We start from the raw sequence: 22,521 nt of genomic DNA on the forward strand, positions 1-22,521 counted from the left end.
AAGGACGTAAAAGGAACTTGTCTAGGGAGAAACTCACATTGTATGAAGAGAGCATTTTGAAAGAGAAAAAGGGAGGGAGGAGGAGGAGGGAGAGGGGGAGGGGGAGGAAGATAGCTGTCCTTCGAGATCATCTTGGGTATTTACTCCAACCAGCAATTCATTTGGATAATATGTACCTTGTAACTCTCAGGATGACTAGGACTGGTCAAATCCCTAAGAGTGGCCTGAAATTTGCACTCATTTAATAGAACGTTTCTCAGAGCTTTAACTTTGTAAGTATTTAGCATTTTGAATTTATTTATCTACTATTATTTTTATTTTATGTGTATGTGTGTATTGCCTGCATGTAGGTAAGTGCACCCGTGTCATGCAATGCCTGCGGAGGTCGGAAGAGACTGTTGGATCCCCTGGGACTGGAGTTATGGACAGCTGTTAGCATTTTTTTCTGAGTTTTTGTTATTGTTGTTTGTGTTTGTTTGTTTTGAGAAAGTTTCTTTATACAGCCCTGGCTGGCCCAGTACTCACTATTGGCTACCACCCTTCAGTCTCAACCTCCAAGGTCTGGGGTCTGAGTGTCCACCGTCATTCCAAGCTTCCAAACACTTGGAAAGAGAATTTTCTAGACTTTTTAAAATGTGTATGAGTGTACTGCCTGCATGTATCTAAGTGTACTCATGCCATGCAATGCCCTCACAGGTCAAAAGAGGGCATCAGATCCCCTGGAACTGGAATTACAGATGGTTGTTAGCTGAGCCATTAGGGTACTGGGAATTGAACCCAGGTCCTCTGGAAGAAGAGCTCCACCCCCAGTCTAAATGCTTTTTAAAAGGAAAAAAACAAAAAACTAAGTCAGTGTGGTTGCACATTCCTGTCATCTCTGCACTTGGCAGGAAGATTAGGAGTTTAAGGTCATCCTCAACTATACACTAACATCAAGGTCAGCATGGGCTACAGGAGACTTTGTCTCAAAAAATCAAAATCTTCCAGAGCTGGGCCTAGTGACACGTTTGTAATCCTAGCACTCAGAAGGCTGAGGCAGGATTAGCAGTTCTAAATCCTGTCTCTATATTAATTAATTCATTATAAATACATCTTAAAACTCTTCCGGGGCTAGAGAGGTGGTTCAGTGGTTAAGAGCACTGACTGCTCTTGCAGAGGACCCGGGTTCGATTCCCAGCACCCACATGGCAGCTAACAACCATCTGTAACTCTAGTTCCAGGGGATCCAACACCCTCTTCTAGCCTGTGCATTTGCATGCACATGGTACACTTATAAATATGCAGGGGAAAACACATACACATAAAAAATAAATAAAAATTAAAGATAAAATAATGAAATACAGAAAGACAAGCATGGCACTATCTCATTCATATGTGGGATATAAAAACGTTAATCACTGGGGAAATGGCTCAATGGGTAAAATGCTTGTGCAAGCATGAAGGCCAGAGTTTGGATCCCCAGCACTCAAGTAAATGCTGGAGGGTATGGTGGCCCACCTGCAATACCAGTACTCAGGAGATGGAGATGGATGGTCTCTGGTGCAGGCTGGCTAGCTGACTAGACAAATCAGGGGGCTCCAGGTTCCAGTGAGAGAGCCCACTTCCATAAACAAGATGCAAAGAGATCAAGGGAGTACCCAAGGTCCACCTGTGGCTTCCACATCCGTGCATGTGCATTCGCTCACACATATGACCCCAAACATGCAAACATACGTGTACACACATACACTATGTACAAACACACATGTACAGAAACACATACATTCAAAAAAATAAGAATCGCTGGATGGGGATATAAAATGTTTGCCTGTCATGCACAAGACCCTGGATTCAATCTCCAGCACTTCTTAAACTGGGTGTAGTAGCATACACCTGTAATCCCAGCACTTGGGAAGTGAAGATGGGAGGATCAAAAGTTCAAGGTCACCCTCACCTACAAAGTGAGCTCAACAATGACCTGGGTTACATGAAACCCTGTCTCAAAAGGGGTAGCAGGTTTGATCTCTTGGAAGTTGAGACTAGGGGCTGGAGAGATGGCTCAGCAGTTAAGAGCACTGATTGCTCTTACAGAGGACCCTGGGCCCAATCCCAACACCCACGTAGCAGCTAACAGCCATCTGTCCAATTCCAGGGGAATCCAATGCCTTCTTCTCACCTCCTTGGGCATAACATGACATGGGTGCACTTACACACATGCAGGCAATACACTCATACACATAAAATAAAAATATTTTTAGAAAAGAAGTTGAGACTAGGGGCTGGAGAGACTAGGGGCTAAGCGGTTAAGAACACTGGCTGTTCTTACAGAGGACCCGGGTTCAGTTCCCACCACCCACATGGCAGCTAACAACTGTCCATAACTTCAGTTCCAGGGGAATCCCACACACTCTTCTGACCTACTCAGGCATTGCATGACATGGGTGCACTTACATACATGCAGATAATACACTCATACACATAAAATAAAAATAATAAATTAAAAGAAAATTTAAAAGCTGGGCGTGGTGGTGCACGCCTTTTAATCCCAGCACTCAGTAAGCAGAGGCAGGCAGATCTCTGTGAGTTCAAGGCCAGCCTGGTCTACATAGTGAGTTTCAAGACAGCTGGGGCTACAGGGAGACATTGTCTCAAAAAGACCAAAAAAAAAAAATTTTTTTTAAAGTTGAGACTAGAATAGTTGTTACAAGGGAAAGTAGGAAGGGGCGGGGGAAGATTGGTCAATAAACTAAGATACAGTTAGAGAAAAGCAAGTTTTGGTGTGCATTACACAGTAAGATGACTTAATAATGTGCTGAAAATAATGTATTGCATATTCCAAACAACTATGAGAAAGGACTTGGAATGCTTTACTATAAAGGAATACACCTTTAAGGAGACAGCTATGTTTTACTCTAACTTAAACATTATACAATGTATACATGTATCAAAACATTATTTAGCACTCCATAAATATCTATAATTTTTAGGTTTTCATGTGCCAGTTAAAAAATAAATTTAAGGGGCTGGAGAGATGGCTCAGCGGTTAAGAACACTGGTTGTTCTTGCAGAAGACCTAGGTTTGAATCCCAGAACCCACATGGCAGCTAACAACTGTCCATAACTCCAGTCCCAGGGGATCTGACAGCCTCTTCTGACCTCCACGGGCATTGTACAACATGGGTGCACTTACCTATTTGCAGGCAATACATGCATACACATAAAATAAAAATAATAAATAAAATTTAAAAAATAAAATTAAATTTAGAAGACATGGATTTTACATTGCAAAACAAAAAATAATAAAATTATGCAATCACATGGCTCTTATTAAAATTATGTAAATATTAATTATTACAACTGACCAGTTGAATGGGACCACACATGTTCATTCTACTAATACAGAACTCTTTTTTGTGTGTGTGACAGGGTCTCCCTATAGCCCCAGCTGGCCTGGAACTTGATATATAGACCAGGCAAGACTTGAACTCAGAGATCTGCCTGCATCTGCCTCTTGGGTGCTGGGAGTAAAGGTGTGCGCCATCACACCCAACTAGAATTCTTTTTAAAAAAATATTTTACCTATTATTTTTATTTTTTGTGTATGAGTCTAATGCCTGGATGTATGTAAGTGCACCTGTGTCATGCAATGCCCTCAGAAGTCATAAGAGGGCACTGGATCCCCTAGAACTGGAGTTGCAGGTGGTTATTAGCCACTATGTGGGTGTTAGGAAACAAACCTGGGTCCTCTGAAGGAGCAGCCAGTGCTCTCCTAGTCCCTAGACTAGATCTCTCTAGTCCCTAATAATAACAGCAATAATAATAGTAATAATAATATTGAAAGATGCTATCGTTTTTCAGACAGGATCTCACTATGTAGTCCTAGTTGGCCTGGAACTCACTATACAGACCAAGCTGGCCTTGAACTCACAGAGATCTGCCTGCCTCTATCTCCCAAGTGCTGGGATTAAAGGTATGCACTGCCATGCCCAGCTTAAAGATGTTATTTTTAAATCTTTGTCTGTTTTCAGTTGCTTTGTTCTTATGCACATTTGACTACATGTAATAGTCTCATTAGTATAGAAGTAAATATATATATTATTTATACTCCTATACCCATACATAAAGATATATACATACATATGGATTGGGTATATTCAATATTTGTTTTATTAATATGAGTTCATTATCAAAAGGTTTGGCAACCACTGATTTAGAAAATTCATTGAAGTATTTGGATAATCTTGCTCCCTATGGATCAGGTGTTATATACACTGAAACATTTTCCAAGGAGTCTAGCTTTGACATTGGAGCCTAGAGGTTGGTGGGGACAGGCAAGAAGCCAACATCCAGGACTCCTGAGACTCAGCTATCCCATGGTCCCATCCTTTTCCCTGGCTGTCTCGGTGATTCTTTCTAACCTCATACCTTATTGAGGAACTGGTTCCAGCCAGAGGGACAGCCCCCTAGGGCTGAAGGTGGCAGGTCTGGAGGCTGTGTCTCTCCAGAGCTGTTGCTGCGCTTGCAGATGTAGGGCAGGGCTGTGTGGCATTTCTGGTCTCCCCAGTCCTCTGTGAAAGGGGAAAAAGTTGTCACCCTAGGGCAGGTAAGGGCAGGCCGCATGCATGGAGAGTATGGGCTGGGCTCAAGTTCTCTGTGCTCTTGGGGCCACAGAGGCAGGCCCACTGCACCCTGGGTATAAGCCTTATTGGTTTTGCTAACAAAGAGACTGAGAAGAGACTAATAGCCCCTGCTGGGATCACCTGGCTACTCCAACATCAAACCCATCTTCATGCTTACAGCACCCTCTTGGGTCCTCCTCATCCTCACCTTGGCTGGCTGTCAGGTATACACACTTCTTGTCCTTGCCAATGGGTCGAGGTTTACCCGGTGCCCAGGAGATGAAGTTTATAATAGAGTCATCTGTCCACCTGCAACAGCACAAAACAGAGGTCCAGCCTGCCCTATGTACAGCACTGAGAGAACAAGACAGTAGCACAAAGAGGCTAGAAGATAAAGCTGCATAGCTCAGTGCAGCCACAGACCCCAGGACCTAGAGCCTCCAGGTAAGGCCCTGCCCAGCATGTACTCTCTTCTCTCAGATGCCTGAAAACCCCAGAGCCCAGATTTCCACAGGCCCCTGGTCCTGCCTCAGGGCCCTTTGATGCACCTAAACCAGACACTGAAAAGAGCCCCCTCTACATCATCATATGTTTTGTCCATGTCCTGAAATGCTTTCCTTATAATGTACCCCAGGCATAACAGGACAGAATGTCATTATTTAGTGCTTAGTGTGTGCTGGTTGTTGTGGCGAGGACTTCAATTTATTTATCAAACAGAACACTGTGATATCTAGACACCCTGTGGGAGGCATTTTGCTAGGCTCTGAGTCTTTAAGGACTTGAATTCTATCTTAGTGGATCCAACTGTATGAAGAGAAGCAGTGGTGACAGGGTGATCTCTCAACAGCACACACCACCAGTGTATCTAGAGCAAGGAACATCCAGATAGACAGCACAAAGTGAAGCAGCTTAACATTTTGGTATCTGATGTTTGGCAAACTAATATTTACTGTAAAATAACCTATGTGGTATGTGAACAGTAGTATTCTTGAATAAATCATGCCTTTTGCCATGTAAAATTTTTTTCATCTGTTTAGAAACTAACCTAGAAAATATCACCACTGTGGGGCTGGAGAGACTGCTCAGCTGTTAAAAATGCTTGCTGCTCTTCCTGAGGACCCTCCCAGCACCAACATCAGGTGGTACACAACCACCTATACCTCAAGTTCCAGGGGATCTAATGCCCTCTTCTGGCATCTCGGGGCACTGCATGCAGGTGGTGCACTTACATGCATACAGGCAAAACATTCATACACATAAAATAAAAATAATATCTTTAAAAATAAAATATCACCACTAGATATAGAAATGTAGAGAAAACCTTTTGTGTGGTTTTCTTTTTTTTGAGGTTTTATTTGTTCAGGGATTAAGACCAGGGTCTCATGAATGTTAGGCAAGCACTCAACCACTGAATTACATCCCCAGCCCCTTAATTTGTTATTTCTAATTCTCACAAGAATCCCGGGAGGCAGGCTTCACTATAGCCACCTTCAGATGAGAAAGCCAAGGTCACTTACTTGTCAAGGCCATCCAGCCAGTGAGGAGCCGAGCTGAATTCAAATGCAGGTCTATCTGTCTCTGTTTGGTCAGCCCCGATATCGCTAGCTTGGGGACACAGCTAGTCACTCACACATGTGCCCCCTCTCACACCTGCTGCCCACCAGAGCTCCCACCTGAAGCGGCCATCATTCTCAGAGGTGTGCAAGCCGATCCACCAGTGCTGTTCCTGGCCTGAGGAGAACTGGGGAAGACGGAAGCAGGTGAAGGCTGGCAGCTCCACTATCCTCAACCTTCATGTCTTTTCCCAGCCCATAAACACTTGCTGCCTCTCATGCCCACCTTCTGCAGATTGTGCCCCAGGAAGTCCAGCTCTGCCTGGCTGTGAACAGAGGTCAGATTTGCCTGAAACCAAGTACAGACGCGCTGTGCCTGCTCCCATGAGGAGTGGTGTTCAAAGAACTTGTATTCTGCCTCCTGGAAGCGCAGCCACTCCCGCCGGCCTGCTGGAGCAGCAAGGGGTGGGGACTGAGGCCAGGCCTCTAGACAGGCCCCTGAAAGCATGGGGCTTGGGCAAGCCAGAGCAGGAAGCAAGCAACTGGCAAGGACAATGGACTTGGGATGGGCTCTGGGCTTGACCCTCCTGCCACATCACAGAAAGTAGGGCTGTGGCATCCAATGCTAGCTGATTTGGTCCCCTTTGGGATGGAACCCTTGATCTGCTTGGTTTTATTCTATGCTGAGGTGGGGAGCAGATGGCCTGGGGGTCTCACCTTGTGTGCCAGCATCTGGCTCCTGCACATCCACACCTACAGGATAACAGTGAGAAAGATGTTAGGGGAGAGGGGTCCTTCCCAAGATCCCTGACTCCAAAGCTCTTGTCCAACACTTGTCCACAACCTCACCCCAACTTAATACCACACCCAACCTCTAGGGATCTTGCAGATCCAGTCAAGCTGTGTCTCGCACTGCATGGCTACCCACTGCAGGGAGGCCAGGTCCAGCACTGCACAGCCCCGGATGTCATCGTCATCATGCCGGCTCCGGTCAAAATTGTGGTAGGAGAACTGGAGAGGGGACAGAGAAGGAAAGAGGGATGTTTAAGAGGTGAACAAAAGACCCAGCCTGAGCTGGGAATCTCCAACCTGGCTGAGTGTCCATTTTCTAACCACTTTCTTTTAACCTGCCCACACACTGGCCAAAATCCGTACCCATACCAGGCCCTGCCTGCCCTAGCAGGCCCCCACCCCACCCAAAACCAAGCCCTACCCACCTCCCCGGCCTGCCTCCTCCAGGGCCCCTCACCCCTAGGCCATCGCTCCAGCGCCAGCTCTGACCCTCTCTAGGGTCCCGACGGTTCAGGCCAATCCAAAACCAGTGCTGCTCATGGATCTCAGGCTCTGATTCACTTCAGGGTGAGGACAGAAGAGAGAGGAATTGAGAGTGGCTGGGGTCCAAACACAACACCCAGCATTGCCAGCTGTGACCTTGGCGGCCTCCAGTGTCTGAGGCCTCTCCATTGCAGCTGCACACTGACCCACCAAGGCAATGTGTTCTTTGTTAAGTTCCCTCCCTACAGATAAGGAGAGCTGGACCAGGTACTCTACTTAGCTCAAAAAAGCAATGGCCTGGCTTCCCTGCCCTTGGCTTCTGTCTAGGATGCCCTGCCCAGCAGGAGTCTGCATCCTTTTCATTTGAGGGAAGTTAAGAAGCTGATGGACATATAGAAGAACAAAGATCTGGAGCTAAATAAATACAGATTCAAGTTATGGTTCACCATGGACCTGCTGCGACCTTGAGCAAACAACCTAACTTGAACCAAAGTCACCCTGTGAAGTCACTGGGAATGTCTGTTGAATAGGGTGCTGAGGGTCTGAACAAGTGTTTAGTGGAGCTTGTGGGACTTAGTGAGTGGTAAGAAGTGGCGAACGTGGGCTGCCGTAATTACTAGTCAAGTGAAACAATCCTGACTGCTGGGAAGAGATTCCCCTAGAATTAAGATCTCAGGAAGCCTGGGTCCATTTGGATTTTTCCCCAGTATTAAAGGATTACGAATGCCATAGATTACAGTGTACCATAGATTACAGTGCCTAGAGCCCACAAGACAAAGATGGGGTCCTGTCAGGGCACCACCCCCCTTTTCCCTGCCCAAGCAAATAGTTTCAGCTTTGCTCCTATCTTGGGGGATGCTTTATTGCGAGAGGTAGGTTATGGGATGCTGCCAGGGTCACTCAACTTAGATCAGCCTATAGAAGATCTGAAAACTGTATCTGAGAGTGTTGCTGGCTCCATGATGCAAGCTAGTAACAGTCTCCTATGAGTGAGTGGGTCACTTCTCACCCAAGATCCCAGGGGACTATGGCTACTTGAATAAGACAAGATGGTTCTGGCACTACTGGCAGCAGATACAGATCATTCCAAGCCTCAACCAGGCCCCACTAGGGCTACCTTCACTCTGCCCACCCCTTTGCCCTAAGCCCAGCAAAACCAAGACCCTGGCAGACACACCTGCTCCCGCCCATGTGCAGGCAGCCACCCCCCAGGTTCAGTACCCAAAGATCTTGTTGAGCATGTTGGCCACAAAGTGTTCCTCCTCATAGCTGGCCAGGCTCAGCAGCTGGGCCCCCAGCTCCCGGCAAGCTCCCTGAGCCTGAATCCAGCTTTTCTTGTCCTGCAGTCGCTCTGAGCTGAACACCTGCAGGAGCAAATTCAACTGTCTAAGCTGTGCCCATGGCCCACATCCCCAAGGAACACCTGCCACCCCCAATGACAGCAAGAGGGTGGGGGTGCTGTGGTCTCATCAGGCAGGGGTAGCTAAGGACAATCCTATCTATCTCTCTGGGAAAGGAAGCTGGCACTGTCAGCTCCTGGCAAGTGCCCCTGTACCCCATCCCCAGGCCAGGAGTCAGTGCTCCAACCTGAACAGAGCCACAGCTCACCATGGACAAGTACTACCTCTATCTAGACTTTGATTTCTGCACATAATAAAAGACCTTGGAAGCCAGACATGGTGGCACATGCCTACAATCCTAACACTTAGGAGGCAGAGGCAAAAGGATCAGGAGTTCAAGGACATCCTCAAATACACAGTGAATTTGAGGCCAGCCTGGGCTACCTGAGACCTTGTCTCAAAACAACAATGACAAAAGACCTTGGAAGTTGAGCATGCAATTCATGTCTGTATCAGTACTTGAGGAGGCTAAATCAAGACTGCCAAGAGTTGATGGCCAGCCTGGGCTATAGAGTGAGCCCCTGTCTCAAAAACAAATAAACAAAAAATCCAAAACAACAAAAAACATTAATGGCTCCCAAGCCTGGCAGACCACCAACACCCCACCCCGCCCCTGCCCAAATCTTATGACTCCAAATCTCCACAGTGGCAGCCTAGAAGACTTTCTTTTTGTTTAATTGCTCTGTGGTACTAGGGGTGGAATCCAGGGCTTTGCACGTGCTGGATTAGAAGATTTTCTTTTTATCAAGCTCCCCAGATGGTTCTAAAGAACATGCTAGGGTCTGCCTCTGAGACTAATGATCTCTATGCATCTGCTATGTATCCACTGACAACTTTTATTTACTTATTTTATGTGTATGAGTGTTTTGCTGGCATATAAGTACACCTGTGTCATACAATGCCTGTGGAGGCCAGAAGAAGGTGTCACATCCCCTGGAACTACAGTTACAAATGGTCATTAGCCTCCATGGGGTGCTGAGAATCGAACCCAGGTCCTCTGCAAGAGCGACCAGTGCTCTTAACTGCTGCCCCATCTTTCCAGGCTCACTGACAACTTTTTCATCAGAAATTACTCCAGTCTGTAGTCTGGGCTAGGGCTCAGTGTCATGATGGTCCCTAGGTCCCCCCAGGTGAGCTACCTCAGTGCCCTTGTCTTCCCCTACCCCCAACCATGCCAACAGGATATCCTACCTTATAGCAGTGCCGGAGTTTGGGGTCTGAAGCCCAGCCCTGGGGACAGGAGCCAGTGAGGCTGGGTGTGGGGTCTGGCTCAGGCAGCTCTGGTGTCACAGGTGTCCCCAAGCTCTGTCGGCAGATGTAGCGAGCCCGGAACAAGGTGCAGTTCTTTACCTCCCATAGCCCCATGGCACTCCCTGTGGCCAGAGCCACACAGCCTCCACGGCTGTACCCTGAGAAGAGAGAAAGGAGATGTACACAATGTGGAGGATTGACATCCTGGGACACCAGCCCCAACACTGGGAACAGCCCAGCCATCTCTATAGGCTCTGTGGGGTCAGCATCCAGATGAGATGAAGGAATGGGGCAGACTCCTAGTTCTGAGGCTGCTTTCTATAGATCTTAGGCAAGTTTCTTACCCTCTCTGAGCCTGTCTCTTTACATGGCTCATTAAGCTATGGGAAGGGTTAAAAAGATATTGAAGTTGGCTACAGTGGTATATACCTATAATCCCAATATCAAAGTAAGGCAGGAGGATTGCTGTGGGGCCAGCCTGGGCTCCATAGTGAGTTCAAGGCCATTCTGAGCTACACAGTAAGACCCTTTTTCAAAAAAAGACAATACATGAAATTTTTAATAATTCTAATATCAAGTACTATATCATATGTACTACTGGATACACATTACATGTATGATCCCTTTCCCTCTGTTAAATATATATAATTTAATATTTTTATTAATTCTTTGAGAATTTCAAACAATGTATTTTGGTCATATTCAGACCCCTCTCCCCCATTTCCACCCCCACCTGATTTCATGCCCTTTATTAGTTTTTGTGTGTGTGTGTCTTTTTGAGACAGCCCCAGCTGGCTTCGAACTCACTATGTAGACCAGGCTGTCCTGAACTCACAGAGATCCACCTGCTTCTGCTTCATGAGTACTGGGATTAAAGGCATGTGCCACCACACACAGATTTTTTTTGATCTTTTTGAGACAGGGTCTCCCTGTAGCCCCAGCTGTCCTAGTACTCATTATGTAGACCAGGCTGGGCTTGAACTCACAGAGATCCACCTGCCTCTCCCTCCCGAGTGCTGGAATTAAAGGTGTGCACCACCATACCCGGCCACAGTAGATTTTTTAATTAAAAAAAAAATCTATGGGGCTGGAGAGATGGCTCAGTGGTTAAAAACACTGGTTGTTCTTTCAGAAGACCTGGGTTCGAATCCCAGAACCCACGTGGCAGCTAACAACTGTCCGTAACTCCAGTCCCAGGGGATCCGACAGCCTCTCTGACCTCCGTGGGCATTGCACAGCACGGGTGCACTTACCTACATGCAGGCAATACACACACATAAAAATAATACATTAAAAAAATTTTATTTATTTGTATTTTATGTGTATGCATGTTTTGCCTGCGTGTATGAAATGCACTATATATGTGCAATGCCTGTGGAGGTCAGAAGTAGGCATTGGATCCCCTGGAACTTGAATTAAGGATGGCTGTTAGCTATCACATAAATGCTGGGAACCAAACCTAGGTCCTCTGTAAGAGTAACCAATATTCTTAACTGATGAGCCATCTCTCCAGCCCCTTATTACTGTTTTTTAAGACCTATCAAGTTTAATGTGTTCCTAATTGTTCTTGGATATGGGTCCATCCTCTGGAGCCTAGTCAATCTACCTGGCCTCATACCCTTGAAGAAAACTGAGTCTCCCTCCCCTAGTGGCAATCAATTGCCAATAGTTCCTCAGCTAGAGTTGGGGTTTCTTGCCCACCCCCCGCCCATGCTGGAATTTTGTTTGGTTTGAGCTTGCATAAGTCTTATGCATGCTGTCACAACTGCTGTGAGTTCATACATTAAATATATATTTAAGCCTTACTACGAGGAATGTACCATTATTCCCATTTGACAGATGGAGAAACAGGCTCAGAGGAGGCCCAGCTAGCAAACAGCAGCATCAGGATTTGAGCAGGGTGGTAGGCTCCAGAATGCCTATGTTCGTACCCAAGAGCCCACACACAGTACAAATGAGCAGTTTACAGGGATGCTCTTGAGCTCAGTCTTGGCAAGGCTGTGTGTTCACCAAGGCCTCCCTATATCAAGGTCAGTCAAAGAGAGGTGGTCAATCACCAGGGAGGTGGGGAGTTTACCAGGCTGGTCCCTGTTCCAGTGGGTGTACATGACCTCATCCCCACTGAGCCAACGGAAGGAGCCAGTGCTGTTGAGGTCCTGCAGGGCTGTCCAGAAGTACTCGCCCTCCCAGTTATAGATGAGGCTGCTGACGAAGGCTTGCTCGAACCTTCCAAAGAAAGGATGGTCAAGGCAGGAAGCTTACTACCAATTTTCCCCAAGCCCTGGACCTTAGACAAGACACCCTGCCCTAGAAGCTTGGGTGCTGTGCGCAGCCAGCAACTTTCTGGGGGAAATGGGTACCCTTGAAGTCTCACAAAGCAACAAAGTTCCCACCACAGTCCATGCTCCTTGCCCTGTCTTTCTTGGGCATCCCACTTACACCTGTGCCCACCCCACTCCTATTCCACCCTGGGGTCACTTAACCACAAGAGTCTTTCTTGTAACACGATAGCAAAAAGTCCCTGGAACCCACTGAGGCTCAAAGGACTACAGGTCCCTGTGGGCAGATCATAAGAGAGAAAGCTGTCTACGGTTCCTGACGCCCCTGTACCTGTTAGTGATGGTGACCAGCTGAGAGCCGTGGTCAGTACACAGGCGCCTGGCCTCGCTGTAGGTCACCTGGTCCTCTCCCAGCCAATAGCAGGATGGGCTATGCCATGTCCAACCCTAGCTCAAGAGAGAGAGGGTGGAAGGGGGTGTCTGTGACAAGAAGAACTTTATCTGCAAATGCTTGAGCAGGGGGTGACATCGTGGTATCACTGGGTATGTGCAGGACAGGGAGGACCCCACAGAGGGTAGCGCCTGTGCTATGTTTGGCACTTGGTCACTGTCAGCCCTCCTCACTCCTCACTGGAGTCCACAACTGTTAGACCATGGAGGAGGCACCACTGTGGGCCGCTGATGCACCTGGCACATGGCCTGGCTCAGAGAGAGAGATAAGTAGCATTTCAACCAAGAAGTACAGGAATTGGTACTTCTGTGGTGAGAATGCATGTCTAGCATCTGTGAGGCCCTGAGTTAGTCTCTACTACAAAATAAAAACAATCAGGGCCTGGAGAGATGGCTCAGTGGGTAAAATGCTTGCCATGCAAGCATGCAGGCATGAGCCCCAGTTCAATGAGAGACTCTGTCTCAATAAAACAAGGTGGACAGCTCCTGAGGAATGATCTCTGCCCCCCTAAACAGGCACCCACACATGTGCATTCACCCTCACATATACCCACATGAACATGTATCCCCACATATACTCATACAAATAAATAAGAATGGAGCTGGCAAGATAGCTCAGGGGGAAACCTGTGTAAACTTGTATAAATCTGATGACCTGAGTTCAATCCTCAGATCCCACAGTGGAAGAAGAACCAATTACTGAAAGTGTCTTCTGACCTCCAAAATACACACTGTGGCATATGCATGTGCACACACACACACACACACACACACACACACACTCCCATCATACACACACAATAACAATAAAGAGAAATAATATAAAATAGATAAATAATAATAATTGGTATTGGAGGAATGTGTCAGTTGGTTGGGACACGAGAGTTGAAAAGCTGGGGGGAGATGAAAGAATGCAGAGGGGGCTGAGTGGTCCTCAGGGGTCTGGAAAGGGTGGAGTCAGGAGGATGTATCTGGGGTAGTTGGGGCAGAGGCAGACCTTTAGTGAGGAGAAGAGACCCCCCCCTCCCAGTGCAATAGCAGCAAGAGTCAGGGGGAGGAGGAGTAGAGCCACCAGGTGCCCAGAAGGAGCAAAAATCCCCAGATATTCTGGTGTGTTACCCTTTAATACAGTTCTCTCTCTCACACACCTTGAACACAGTTTGTTTTCTCTCTCTCTCTCTCTCTCTCTCTCTCTCTCTCTCTCTCTCTGAACCTACAGACTCATACATGCTAGGCAAGAATTCTATATCTCTAGTCCCTCTCTGCTGGCCTCCATCACCTACTCCATTTCTCTCAAGCCAGGACAGAGCCAATCCCTGAGCTCACTGACCCCAGACTCCTCAGCTGGGCCCCTGCCTGCTCTCTCTCCCTCCTCCAACAAGCGTGATCCTGCCCTCTGGGCTGCGGGAAGGAGTTTAATCCAAAGAAAAACACTGAGGAGTCATACCAGCAGCAAAGAGCTGGTGTGCTGAGGGGCAAGGAACCAAAAGGCCACAAAGTGAGCTTTATGAGCAGCCTCCCCACACATCACACCACTGCACCCCCACTATACAGTGCTGGGGTACTGGGTCAGGGAGGCCCATTACCCACTTACCCTCATTCAGGCTTAGCCCCTCTCACTCACCTTTCATAATGTCTACCCCCATCCTCCAGAAGAGATAGTCAAGCACAAGCTATGTCAAACTGAGATATATATCAGCAAGGCACGGGGGAAAGAGGCCTGGGACACAGAACCAGCCCTTCCAACAGCCAACTCCCACTATGATTGGGCCAGGCATGACTGACCATCTAGCTGCCGCCTCCTTATACTCTGTTGTCTCCATGGTGAGAGACTCAGAGCTGGAGTGTGGCCCTCTGCTTCGCCCCACTCTGCCCGACTCCTTCAGGAAGGAGCAGTTGGAAAGCTGGAGGGCAGGAAGATGCTGGGAAAGGCTACAGGATTCCCTCCATCTCTCCTTACCTGGCAGCTCCTGGGGCTGGCCCACCTGGGGCCATTCCAGAAACACCCTCACCTTCCGGCAGCCATGGTCCTCCTCAGCAGCTCCCTGGCTCAGCTGGCCTGCCTTCTTGCAGATGGATGGCAAGGACTGATTACAGGGACTGTCATTCCAGTGCCCTTCCTAGGGACAACATAGTAAGGGAGTCTTACCCCAAATTTCCCCTTCCCTTAATCTAACCATTCTGCCAGCCTGGTTTCTAGACCTGAACCAGTCTCTACCTTGCTATGTGATTCTTAGCAACTAGCCTGATCACTCTGTGTCTCCAGACTGTTCGGTGGAGAGAGAAGAGTTAGTTCAATAGGCCTCACAGGTAAATAAAATAACAAATTATTGATATAAAAATGCCCTGAAACTTTAATAAGCACAGTCTAAATGGGAAATGATGTTCTTTATATTTGGGCTATTTTGTAAATATTAAAGCCAAACCAGCTAAAATTGTTAGAGTAACTAGGGAGGACAGATAGATGTGATTCCAAGATGTCTAGTACTCTCCTTTTACCCAAAGGGGATGTGTTCTAAGAACTCACCCCCCCCATGAACATCTGAAACCACAGATAATCCCAAATCATATGTGTGTGTGACATACACATATAGACATAGTCTATCTTTCTATACCTTTGACAAAGTTTAATCTATAAATTAAGCACAGTAAGAGACTAACGTTGGGGGCTGGAGAGATGGCTCAGCAGTTAAGAGCATTGACTGCTTTTTCAGAGGACCCAGTTTCTATTCCCAGCACCCACATGGTGGCTAACAACCATCTGTAACTCCAGTTCCAGGGGATCCAATGCCTTCTTCTGACCTCCTTGGACATTGCACAACACGTATTACACACATGCAGGCAATACACTCATATACATAAAATAAAAATAATAAAAAAGAGGCTAATATTAACTCATAATAGAAATGATAACACATTGTAATAAAAGTTACTGAATGCTGCCAGGCATGGTGGTGCACACCTTTAATCCCAGCACTCGGGAGGCAGAGGCAGGCGGATCTCTGTGAGTTCAAGGCCAGCCTGGTCTACATAGTGAGTTCCAGGATAGTTGGGGCTACAGAGAGACCCTGTCTCAAAAAGACCAAAAAAAAAAAGTTATTGGATGCTTGTTTCTGAAATTTTACATTTAATTACTTTCAATTGTGGATAAGCTTAGGTAACTGAACCATGAAAACTAACTCCAGGGATTTTACCCCAGAGCTACTGAAGAGATTTGAGGCTGGTGTGCCCAGACTCAAATCTCAGCTAGTGAAGTTGAAGAGGAATTAGTTCAGGGCCAGTATGAACACCTGAGTCCTCCTCAGTATCCCCAGCCTCCCTGCCACCAGCAGCATGTCCACCGTTAAGCTCCATTTTGCATTCAGCATCCAGAAAATGTCTGGCATGCAGTAGACACTCAACAAATAATTGTTTTTATATTTTTAAATAGCACCCCCTAAGACAAATGGCTCTGCTGCTACAATCCCTGCTACTGTAGCTAACAGCATAATGTTCTATCTGTCCCAGGGATGGGTTATCTGTCCCTGAGGCTTAGTTTCTCCTCTGCTTGAAACCCTGCCTCAATTCCTTCACTCACCCACACCAGGTCTATATCAAGGTCACAGAAAACAATGATCACCCTTAGGAGGGTCCTGAAGGGCAGGGGTTGGAAGAGAGCAGCCCTGCCTGCCCAGTTTCCCTATCATGTGGGTTCTGGTGCCACCTGCTGGTGGGTAGGAGCAGCTGACAAGAGACCAAGAATAGGCCTGCCAGCATGCCTAAGGCTTCTAGAAAATTATCTCCTCCTGAGGTAACTTGGCCAAGGTGACTCAGCTGGTAGAGGTGGAGGTGGGATTCCAACCCACCAGCCACTCTCATGGAAGGTGGGGATAGGGGCTGCTGAGAGGACCATGTGGGGGTGCTGATAGAACATGTATTCTTTGGCTGGGAGGGAGCACCAGAACACGGGGAGTGGGGTAAGTGGTGGATTCTATGGCCCTATGACGGGGAAGAGAGTCTCACCGGTCCCCAGATGGTCACACAGTCCTCCAGAGTGTCACGGAAGTTGTTGGGCTCAAAAGGGTGCCAATGGGTAAAGCTCACAAGGCTCCCGTCAGACCACTCAAAATTCATCTGCAGTTTCAAATCGTTGAGGCCGATCCACAGCTCCTCTACCTCTGGGTGCAGTAAGAGAGGAGAGGAGGTAAGAGAAGGCACTGAAAGGACAACTTCAGCAAGGGCAGGGAGAGAAAAGCATTCTCTGAGCTTCCTGGGCAGGAAAGGGTACAGGCAGCTCCTCACCTTGCTTGATCTGCTTGGTGATGAACTCCAGCTCTGCCATGCTGTGGATGCTGAGCAGGTCCCCCCCACCCCGCAGACAGGCCTTCTTGGATTCCTGCCAGCTGCGCTTCTCCGCCTGCAGGCGATAGCAGTAGCCTTGGAAAGGCTGCCAGCTCGGCTCACACTCCACCTTGACGTTGGTCCACCTGTCTGTGGAGAGGCACACAGCGGTGCTGAGACAACCCACTGGGTATCAGACCGCATCCCCAAACCTGCCTCACATCTGCCTGCTCCTAAGAGAACAGTCTTGTTCTTGATACTTAAAGCCAAAACCCTTCACAGCTGCTGGAAGTCCAAGGGTAGAGGCCCAGGGGGTGGTGGCAGATTCCAGCTACAACAGGACAGGCCCTCAGGCTGAGGCTCTAAGAAAGAGAAGGGTAGTGGAACAGGACACACTCATCTCCTGAACCAGTTTCTCCTGTAAATTTAATTCAAAGACTCAAATTTAGCTCATGGCCACCTTGCCTAATAAATAGAACTTCACGGCTGGAGAGATGGCTCAGCAGTTAAGAGCACTTACTGCTCTTACAGAGGACCTGAGTTTGGTTCCCAGCACTCATATGGTGGCTAGCAACCATCTATAACTCCAGTTCAAAGGGATCCGATAGCTCTCTGGCACTAGGCACACACATGATGCACATCCATACATACAAGCAAACACTCATACATAAAATAAAAATAAATCCTTTTAAGTAAAAAAATAGATAAAATAAATGGAACCTTTAATGTCTCTCAAATAACATTTACTGACCACCCCGTCTGTTTGGCCTTGGCGGTATTGGATGGAAGGAACAAGGAAAGGGACCTGGAGTGAATAAAGTAGCCCAGTCTGACCTTCTGGGAGGCAGACTGAACAGCCAGAACATCACAGGGTGCATAAACTCATGCTGACTGGCCACATCCCCTGACTCAGATTGCTCCCTTGCTCTTTCCCTTGGGATAACTCTTCCTCCTGCATCCCTAGAGCCCTTTCTTGCACCTACAACCAAGCCTTTCTGGTCCACAGGCTAGAGATTGCAGTCCAAGGACACCTGAGGGAACAAGTCCTCACTGCTTGGGCAGAATTCTCCCTGGCCAGGCACAAAGACGTGTGCCCAGCCTGGGATTCTGAGACCAGCTCCATTCTGGTCCACTCTCAGTGCTCCAGCCATACTTTTGCTGGAGAGTCAGAAAAGTGGGTAGGCTGAGAGCAGGGATCAGCTCGCTCCAGGGCTCAAGATGTCAATCATCTTCCACTAGCCAATGAGCTAAGACCTTGGGTTGCAGTCCCAGACAAAACAGATTTTGATGACTGTTCAGTCCTGAGGGTGCCTAAGGGAATGCAGGACACTCCTGAGATGTGGTATCTGCCTTTGAAATGACATGCCCATGAGGATGAGATGTAGAAATGCTTAGAACATGCCTCTTGCCAACAGCTTGTGGGGAGGAGGGGATGGATGGGGATGGGGAAGGGAAATCTGAGCCACAGACTGGTCTGTAGATCCTAGTGGCTCATGCCTCTTGCAAACAGCTTGTGGTCTGTAGATCCTAGTGGCTCAGCCTCTTGCAAACTGGTCTGCAGATCCTAGTGGTTCATGACTCTTGCAAATAGTTTGTGAGGAGGAGGGTATGGATGGGGATGGGGGAGGGAAATCCGAGCCACAGACTGGTCTGCAGATCCTAGGGCTCAGCATCCAGAATCTGTCTCTAGCAAGTTTCATAGTCCTGAGCAGAAATTTGCACATTTTTACTTGTTTGTTTTTCCTCTGTGGATTTTTATTTTCCCTAGCCATGCTGTATTTTCTTTATGAAAACCACTTCAGCAACCCCACAGCTACCCCACCAACAGTAGCCCCATCATCTTACTGTAGCAGCAAATGCAGGTCACATAAAGACACACTTCCAGGCCAGGCCAGGCCAGGCCAGGCCAGGTCTCCAGTGTTACAACAACCCTGCAAGGGGGCGGTGCCTTCATTCTCAATTTGCAAAACTCTACACCTCAGAGACCAAGCTGCATGCTCAAGGCCAAGAGCCCAGGAAGGGGCAGTCCCCAAACATTATGCCTTTGAATCACTTCTGTGAGCAAGAAAACACCCCCCTGGTTTAAAAGCTTTTAGAGTCCCCTGTGTCCGTGTCATTCCCCCCACCACCACCACCTCACTTCTCCCAGCAGCCAAGCCTCTTCAGAGACTGGCTGCAACCTGCCTTTCTGCACTCTCATCTCATTGTGGGAAGCCAGCGCTTCCCAATACAGCAGGAACTGTCCTGCTGTATGAATCACCTGGGGTGGGGGTAAGGTCTTGGTAAATGAAGGTTCTGAATCAGTTCATTGGGGGTGGGGCCTGCCAGTCTACATTTCTAACAGGCTTCCAGGTGATGCTGGGCTGCCACACTCAGTAGTTAGCCCCTAGTTCCCTTTAAACTACAGGACTCTATCCCTTTGGGAGTTTTGGGGATTCCATATCTCCCACAAGTAGTTACCTTTGCCAGAAAATGCTTCTCTCCCCCTGCCTTTGTGAGAGTGTGTACATGTGCAGATGGAGGCCGGAGGCCATCATCAAGTACTATACCTTTTTCCTTTTTTGGTAGTGTGAGCTTGCCTAAGTAGGCTGGCTGGCCAGTGAGCCACAGGGATCCATCTGTCTCTGTCTCTCTAGGGTTGGTGTATACCACCACACCTGGCTTTTTATTTTAACATGGGTTCTGGGGATTAAATTCAGGTCCTTGTATTTGCAAAGCAAGCACTATACCAACTGACCTATCTCCCCAGCTCTCCTGCCTTTTAAACTGACTATCAACCTGAAAGGCCCAACTCGAATGTCAAACCTTCAACTCTCAGAAGCTTAATCGGTTTCTCCCTCTTGCATGTAATATATATATCTAGATATATATATAGATAGATAGATGATAGATAGATAGATAGATAGATGATAGGTAGATAGATAGATATAGATATATATCTATAGATATATATATTATATTCATAGCCCATAGCTCAGGTTATTTTAATTATGTGTTAAAGTGCCCATGCCTTCCAGCAGACTGTAGTCTCCACAGAGCCTGGCAAATATTGCTAGTTTTTAACACAGTTCCCAATAAAATGTCCACTGAATGGATTAATGGCATATTCCAATTTTTTCAGACTAACCATTTAATAGAGGATCAGATCAGAGTCACTCTGTGCTTGGAGGGAACAAGCAAGGCTGAGCCAGCTGGGCTGTGACCCTGATGACCCTTAGTCCTGCACAGTGACCTGCTCACCTGGCTGGATGGGCTCTGTCGTGGCATTGGGCTTCTTCTTGCACACATAGGGCAGTGCGATGCTGCAGTCACGGTTTTGCCAGCCACCTGAGGACTCCGTGCGGATCACTCCACAGTTCTCTTCACTTGGGTTGTCTGGCTGATCTGTGGGGCAGGCAGGGGGCCAGGACCCCAGGAAAGAGAAGCTCACACCATGGACCTTGGGTGCCCTCTTCAGAGCCTCCTGTCTCCCCCCACTCCAGCTTCCCACACTCTGCCACTGGGTTACCTTTGCTTTCTAGCCTGGGCCCACATCATCCTGAATCCCCCAGACTCAGCAATGTGTGTTCCAGCCCCTGTGTCCCTGGCCAGATCCTGCACTGATGCAGCTACCTATGCAAAAGCTGTGAGTAAAAGATGAAACCAGGTCCACTCACCAAGTTCTGGGACTGGGCCAGGTCTCACTGCCTGAGGAGAAGGGGGCGGGCAGTTCCTACTTCGCACCAAGGCACTCACTCCTAGTGGGGCCCATTCCAGGAGGGGCTGGAAACCCAGGCTTCCTACCTCCACTGCTCACCCAGAGCAAGGCAGAGGAAGCCAAGTGCCTCTGAGGTCCCCGTGTCTCACCGCTCTCCCAGTTGAGGTACTTGAGGGGCGAGTTGTCTGACCATTGCCAGCCGCCACTGGTGTCCAAGTCATTAAGGCCGATCCATAGTGTGGAGCTATAACCGGTAAGGAGTCCTGGCAGCACGATGGGGTCAGTGAGAAGAGGGAATCCCTTTCCGAAGCCCTCCCACCTTCTCTTCTCTCCCTGCCTCCCCACCAGCAGGAAGAGTGGGGAACCCCAGCGTGGGTCAGACCCTAGCCAACAGGCTGGGCCCCTGGGGCTTCCCTCCTCCTCACCATTGATGTAGGTCTGCTCGTGGATCTCTGTGATGCTCAGCAGATCTGCGCCCTGCTGTTCACAGCTGGCCCAGGCCTCTCTCCAGGACAGTGTGGACTGGAAGTTAAACTGGTAGCAGCTGTCAGTCAACTGGTCCTTGTCCCAGAAGGTCTCACAGTCATTACCTGCCACCACCACAGACAGACAATGGTCCTTCTCCAACTCTCAGACCCCACATAAGACGGACAACTTCTCACCCCTGAAAGTTCTTCTGCCCACATTGACACCCTGCCCTAGTTCCCTGTCCATCACTAGCCTCCCTCCAGGCTCCTTCCCACCCTGCCTGATTCTCACTCTTGATAGGGCAGAATCCCCAGCGTTCATCTCTGCCATAGTCCTGAGTGGTGGCACACCACAGGTGCCCATCCTCACGGCCCGTGCTGGTGCAGCCATGGAACCACTGGTTGTCGTATTTGAAGGGGATGGTGCATGGCTTCCCATGGGAGTTTCCCTGGATGGTATAGACCTCTACAGAGAAAGAGTCAGGCATTAGTATTTGGACTCCACAGGTCACTTGCCTTTCTCACCCCTGCAGGGAAAATTACCTTTAACCAGGGGACTAGAAGGTTGGGGTTAGGCAGGGGCCTGGAGAGTCAGGGGTGGGTAGCACCAGACAGTGGCTTTAAGGCTTTCTCTTGCTATTAGGATGGCCCCAGAGCAAGGCACAGGCCTACTGCACATCCCATTGGATGGGAAAAGGGCTCTCCAATCTCTCTAATGCCTGTCCAAAATGTCTTTGGTCACTCACAGAAGGCTAAGCCTGCTGGAATTCCTGCTAGTGACCCAGTCAAGGGCTCTAGGCTTCCCTTAAAAGTTCTACCTTGAAACTCAAGTATCTCCCAGGGAAGAACCCCAAAGACAGAGCTGGTCACAACAGGCCCTAAAGTGACTCAGGTTCCCATTAACAACCTGTAAAACTTGTACAGTGTTACCACAAGTTCTCCCTGGACAGTAGAGGGTGTGTGTGTGTTCATTTAACTTTAGGTTATTCATTTTTTTTGTACTGCTTGAAGTCTTTGCAAGCAGTATTAATTTTGAAGTATTTTAATACAATATCATAATTTTTTTAAATTTTATTACATTTTATTTATTTTGTGTGTGTATATGTATGGGCACACGTGTGGAGGTTAGAGGACAATTTGCAAGAGTTGGTTCTCTCCTTCCAACATGTGGGTTCCAGGGACTGAACTCAGGTCATCATGTTTAGCAGCAGACACCTTTACCCACTGAGCC

The 22,521-nt window shown here is 48.1% G+C and overlaps 1 protein-coding gene across 2 annotated transcripts in view; it reads right to left on the reverse strand.

Moving 5' to 3' along the window:
* Window positions 1-22,521, reverse strand: part of Mrc2 (mannose receptor C type 2) — a 77,645-nt gene that overhangs the window by 8,644 nt on the left and 46,480 nt on the right. The window contains exons 3-20 of one of the 2 annotated variants that reach the window (XM_008821882.3): window positions 21,583-21,756; window positions 21,249-21,413; window positions 20,973-21,086; window positions 20,367-20,510; window positions 17,088-17,276; window positions 16,809-16,963; window positions 14,819-14,926; window positions 12,688-12,803; window positions 12,155-12,303; window positions 10,018-10,235; window positions 8,648-8,790; window positions 7,401-7,503; window positions 7,024-7,162; window positions 6,869-6,904; window positions 6,438-6,598; window positions 6,272-6,339; window positions 4,807-4,907; window positions 4,405-4,547 (exon numbers count right to left, since the gene is read on the reverse strand). In XM_008821882.3, coding sequence (XP_008820104.1) covers window positions 4,405-4,547; window positions 4,807-4,907; window positions 6,272-6,339; window positions 6,438-6,598; window positions 6,869-6,904; window positions 7,024-7,162; window positions 7,401-7,503; window positions 8,648-8,790; window positions 10,018-10,235; window positions 12,155-12,303; window positions 12,688-12,803; window positions 14,819-14,926; window positions 16,809-16,963; window positions 17,088-17,276; window positions 20,367-20,510; window positions 20,973-21,086; window positions 21,249-21,413; window positions 21,583-21,756 — 2,426 coding nt within the window. Of the gene's footprint in view, window positions 1-4,404; window positions 4,548-4,806; window positions 4,908-6,271; window positions 6,340-6,437; window positions 6,602-6,868; window positions 6,905-7,023; window positions 7,163-7,400; window positions 7,504-8,647; window positions 8,791-10,017; window positions 10,236-12,154; window positions 12,304-12,687; window positions 12,804-14,818; window positions 14,927-16,808; window positions 16,964-17,087; window positions 17,277-20,366; window positions 20,511-20,972; window positions 21,087-21,248; window positions 21,414-21,582; window positions 21,757-22,521 lie in introns of both variants that reach the window. The other variant, XM_017795309.2, reaches the window with a different exon arrangement.

The sequence above is a fragment of the Nannospalax galili genome, unplaced genomic scaffold, assembly GCF_000622305.1.
Source record: "Nannospalax galili isolate Female #2095 unplaced genomic scaffold, S.galili_v1.0 scaffold1128, whole genome shotgun sequence".
In the NCBI taxonomy this organism is placed as follows: domain Eukaryota; kingdom Metazoa; phylum Chordata; class Mammalia; order Rodentia; family Spalacidae; genus Nannospalax; species Nannospalax galili.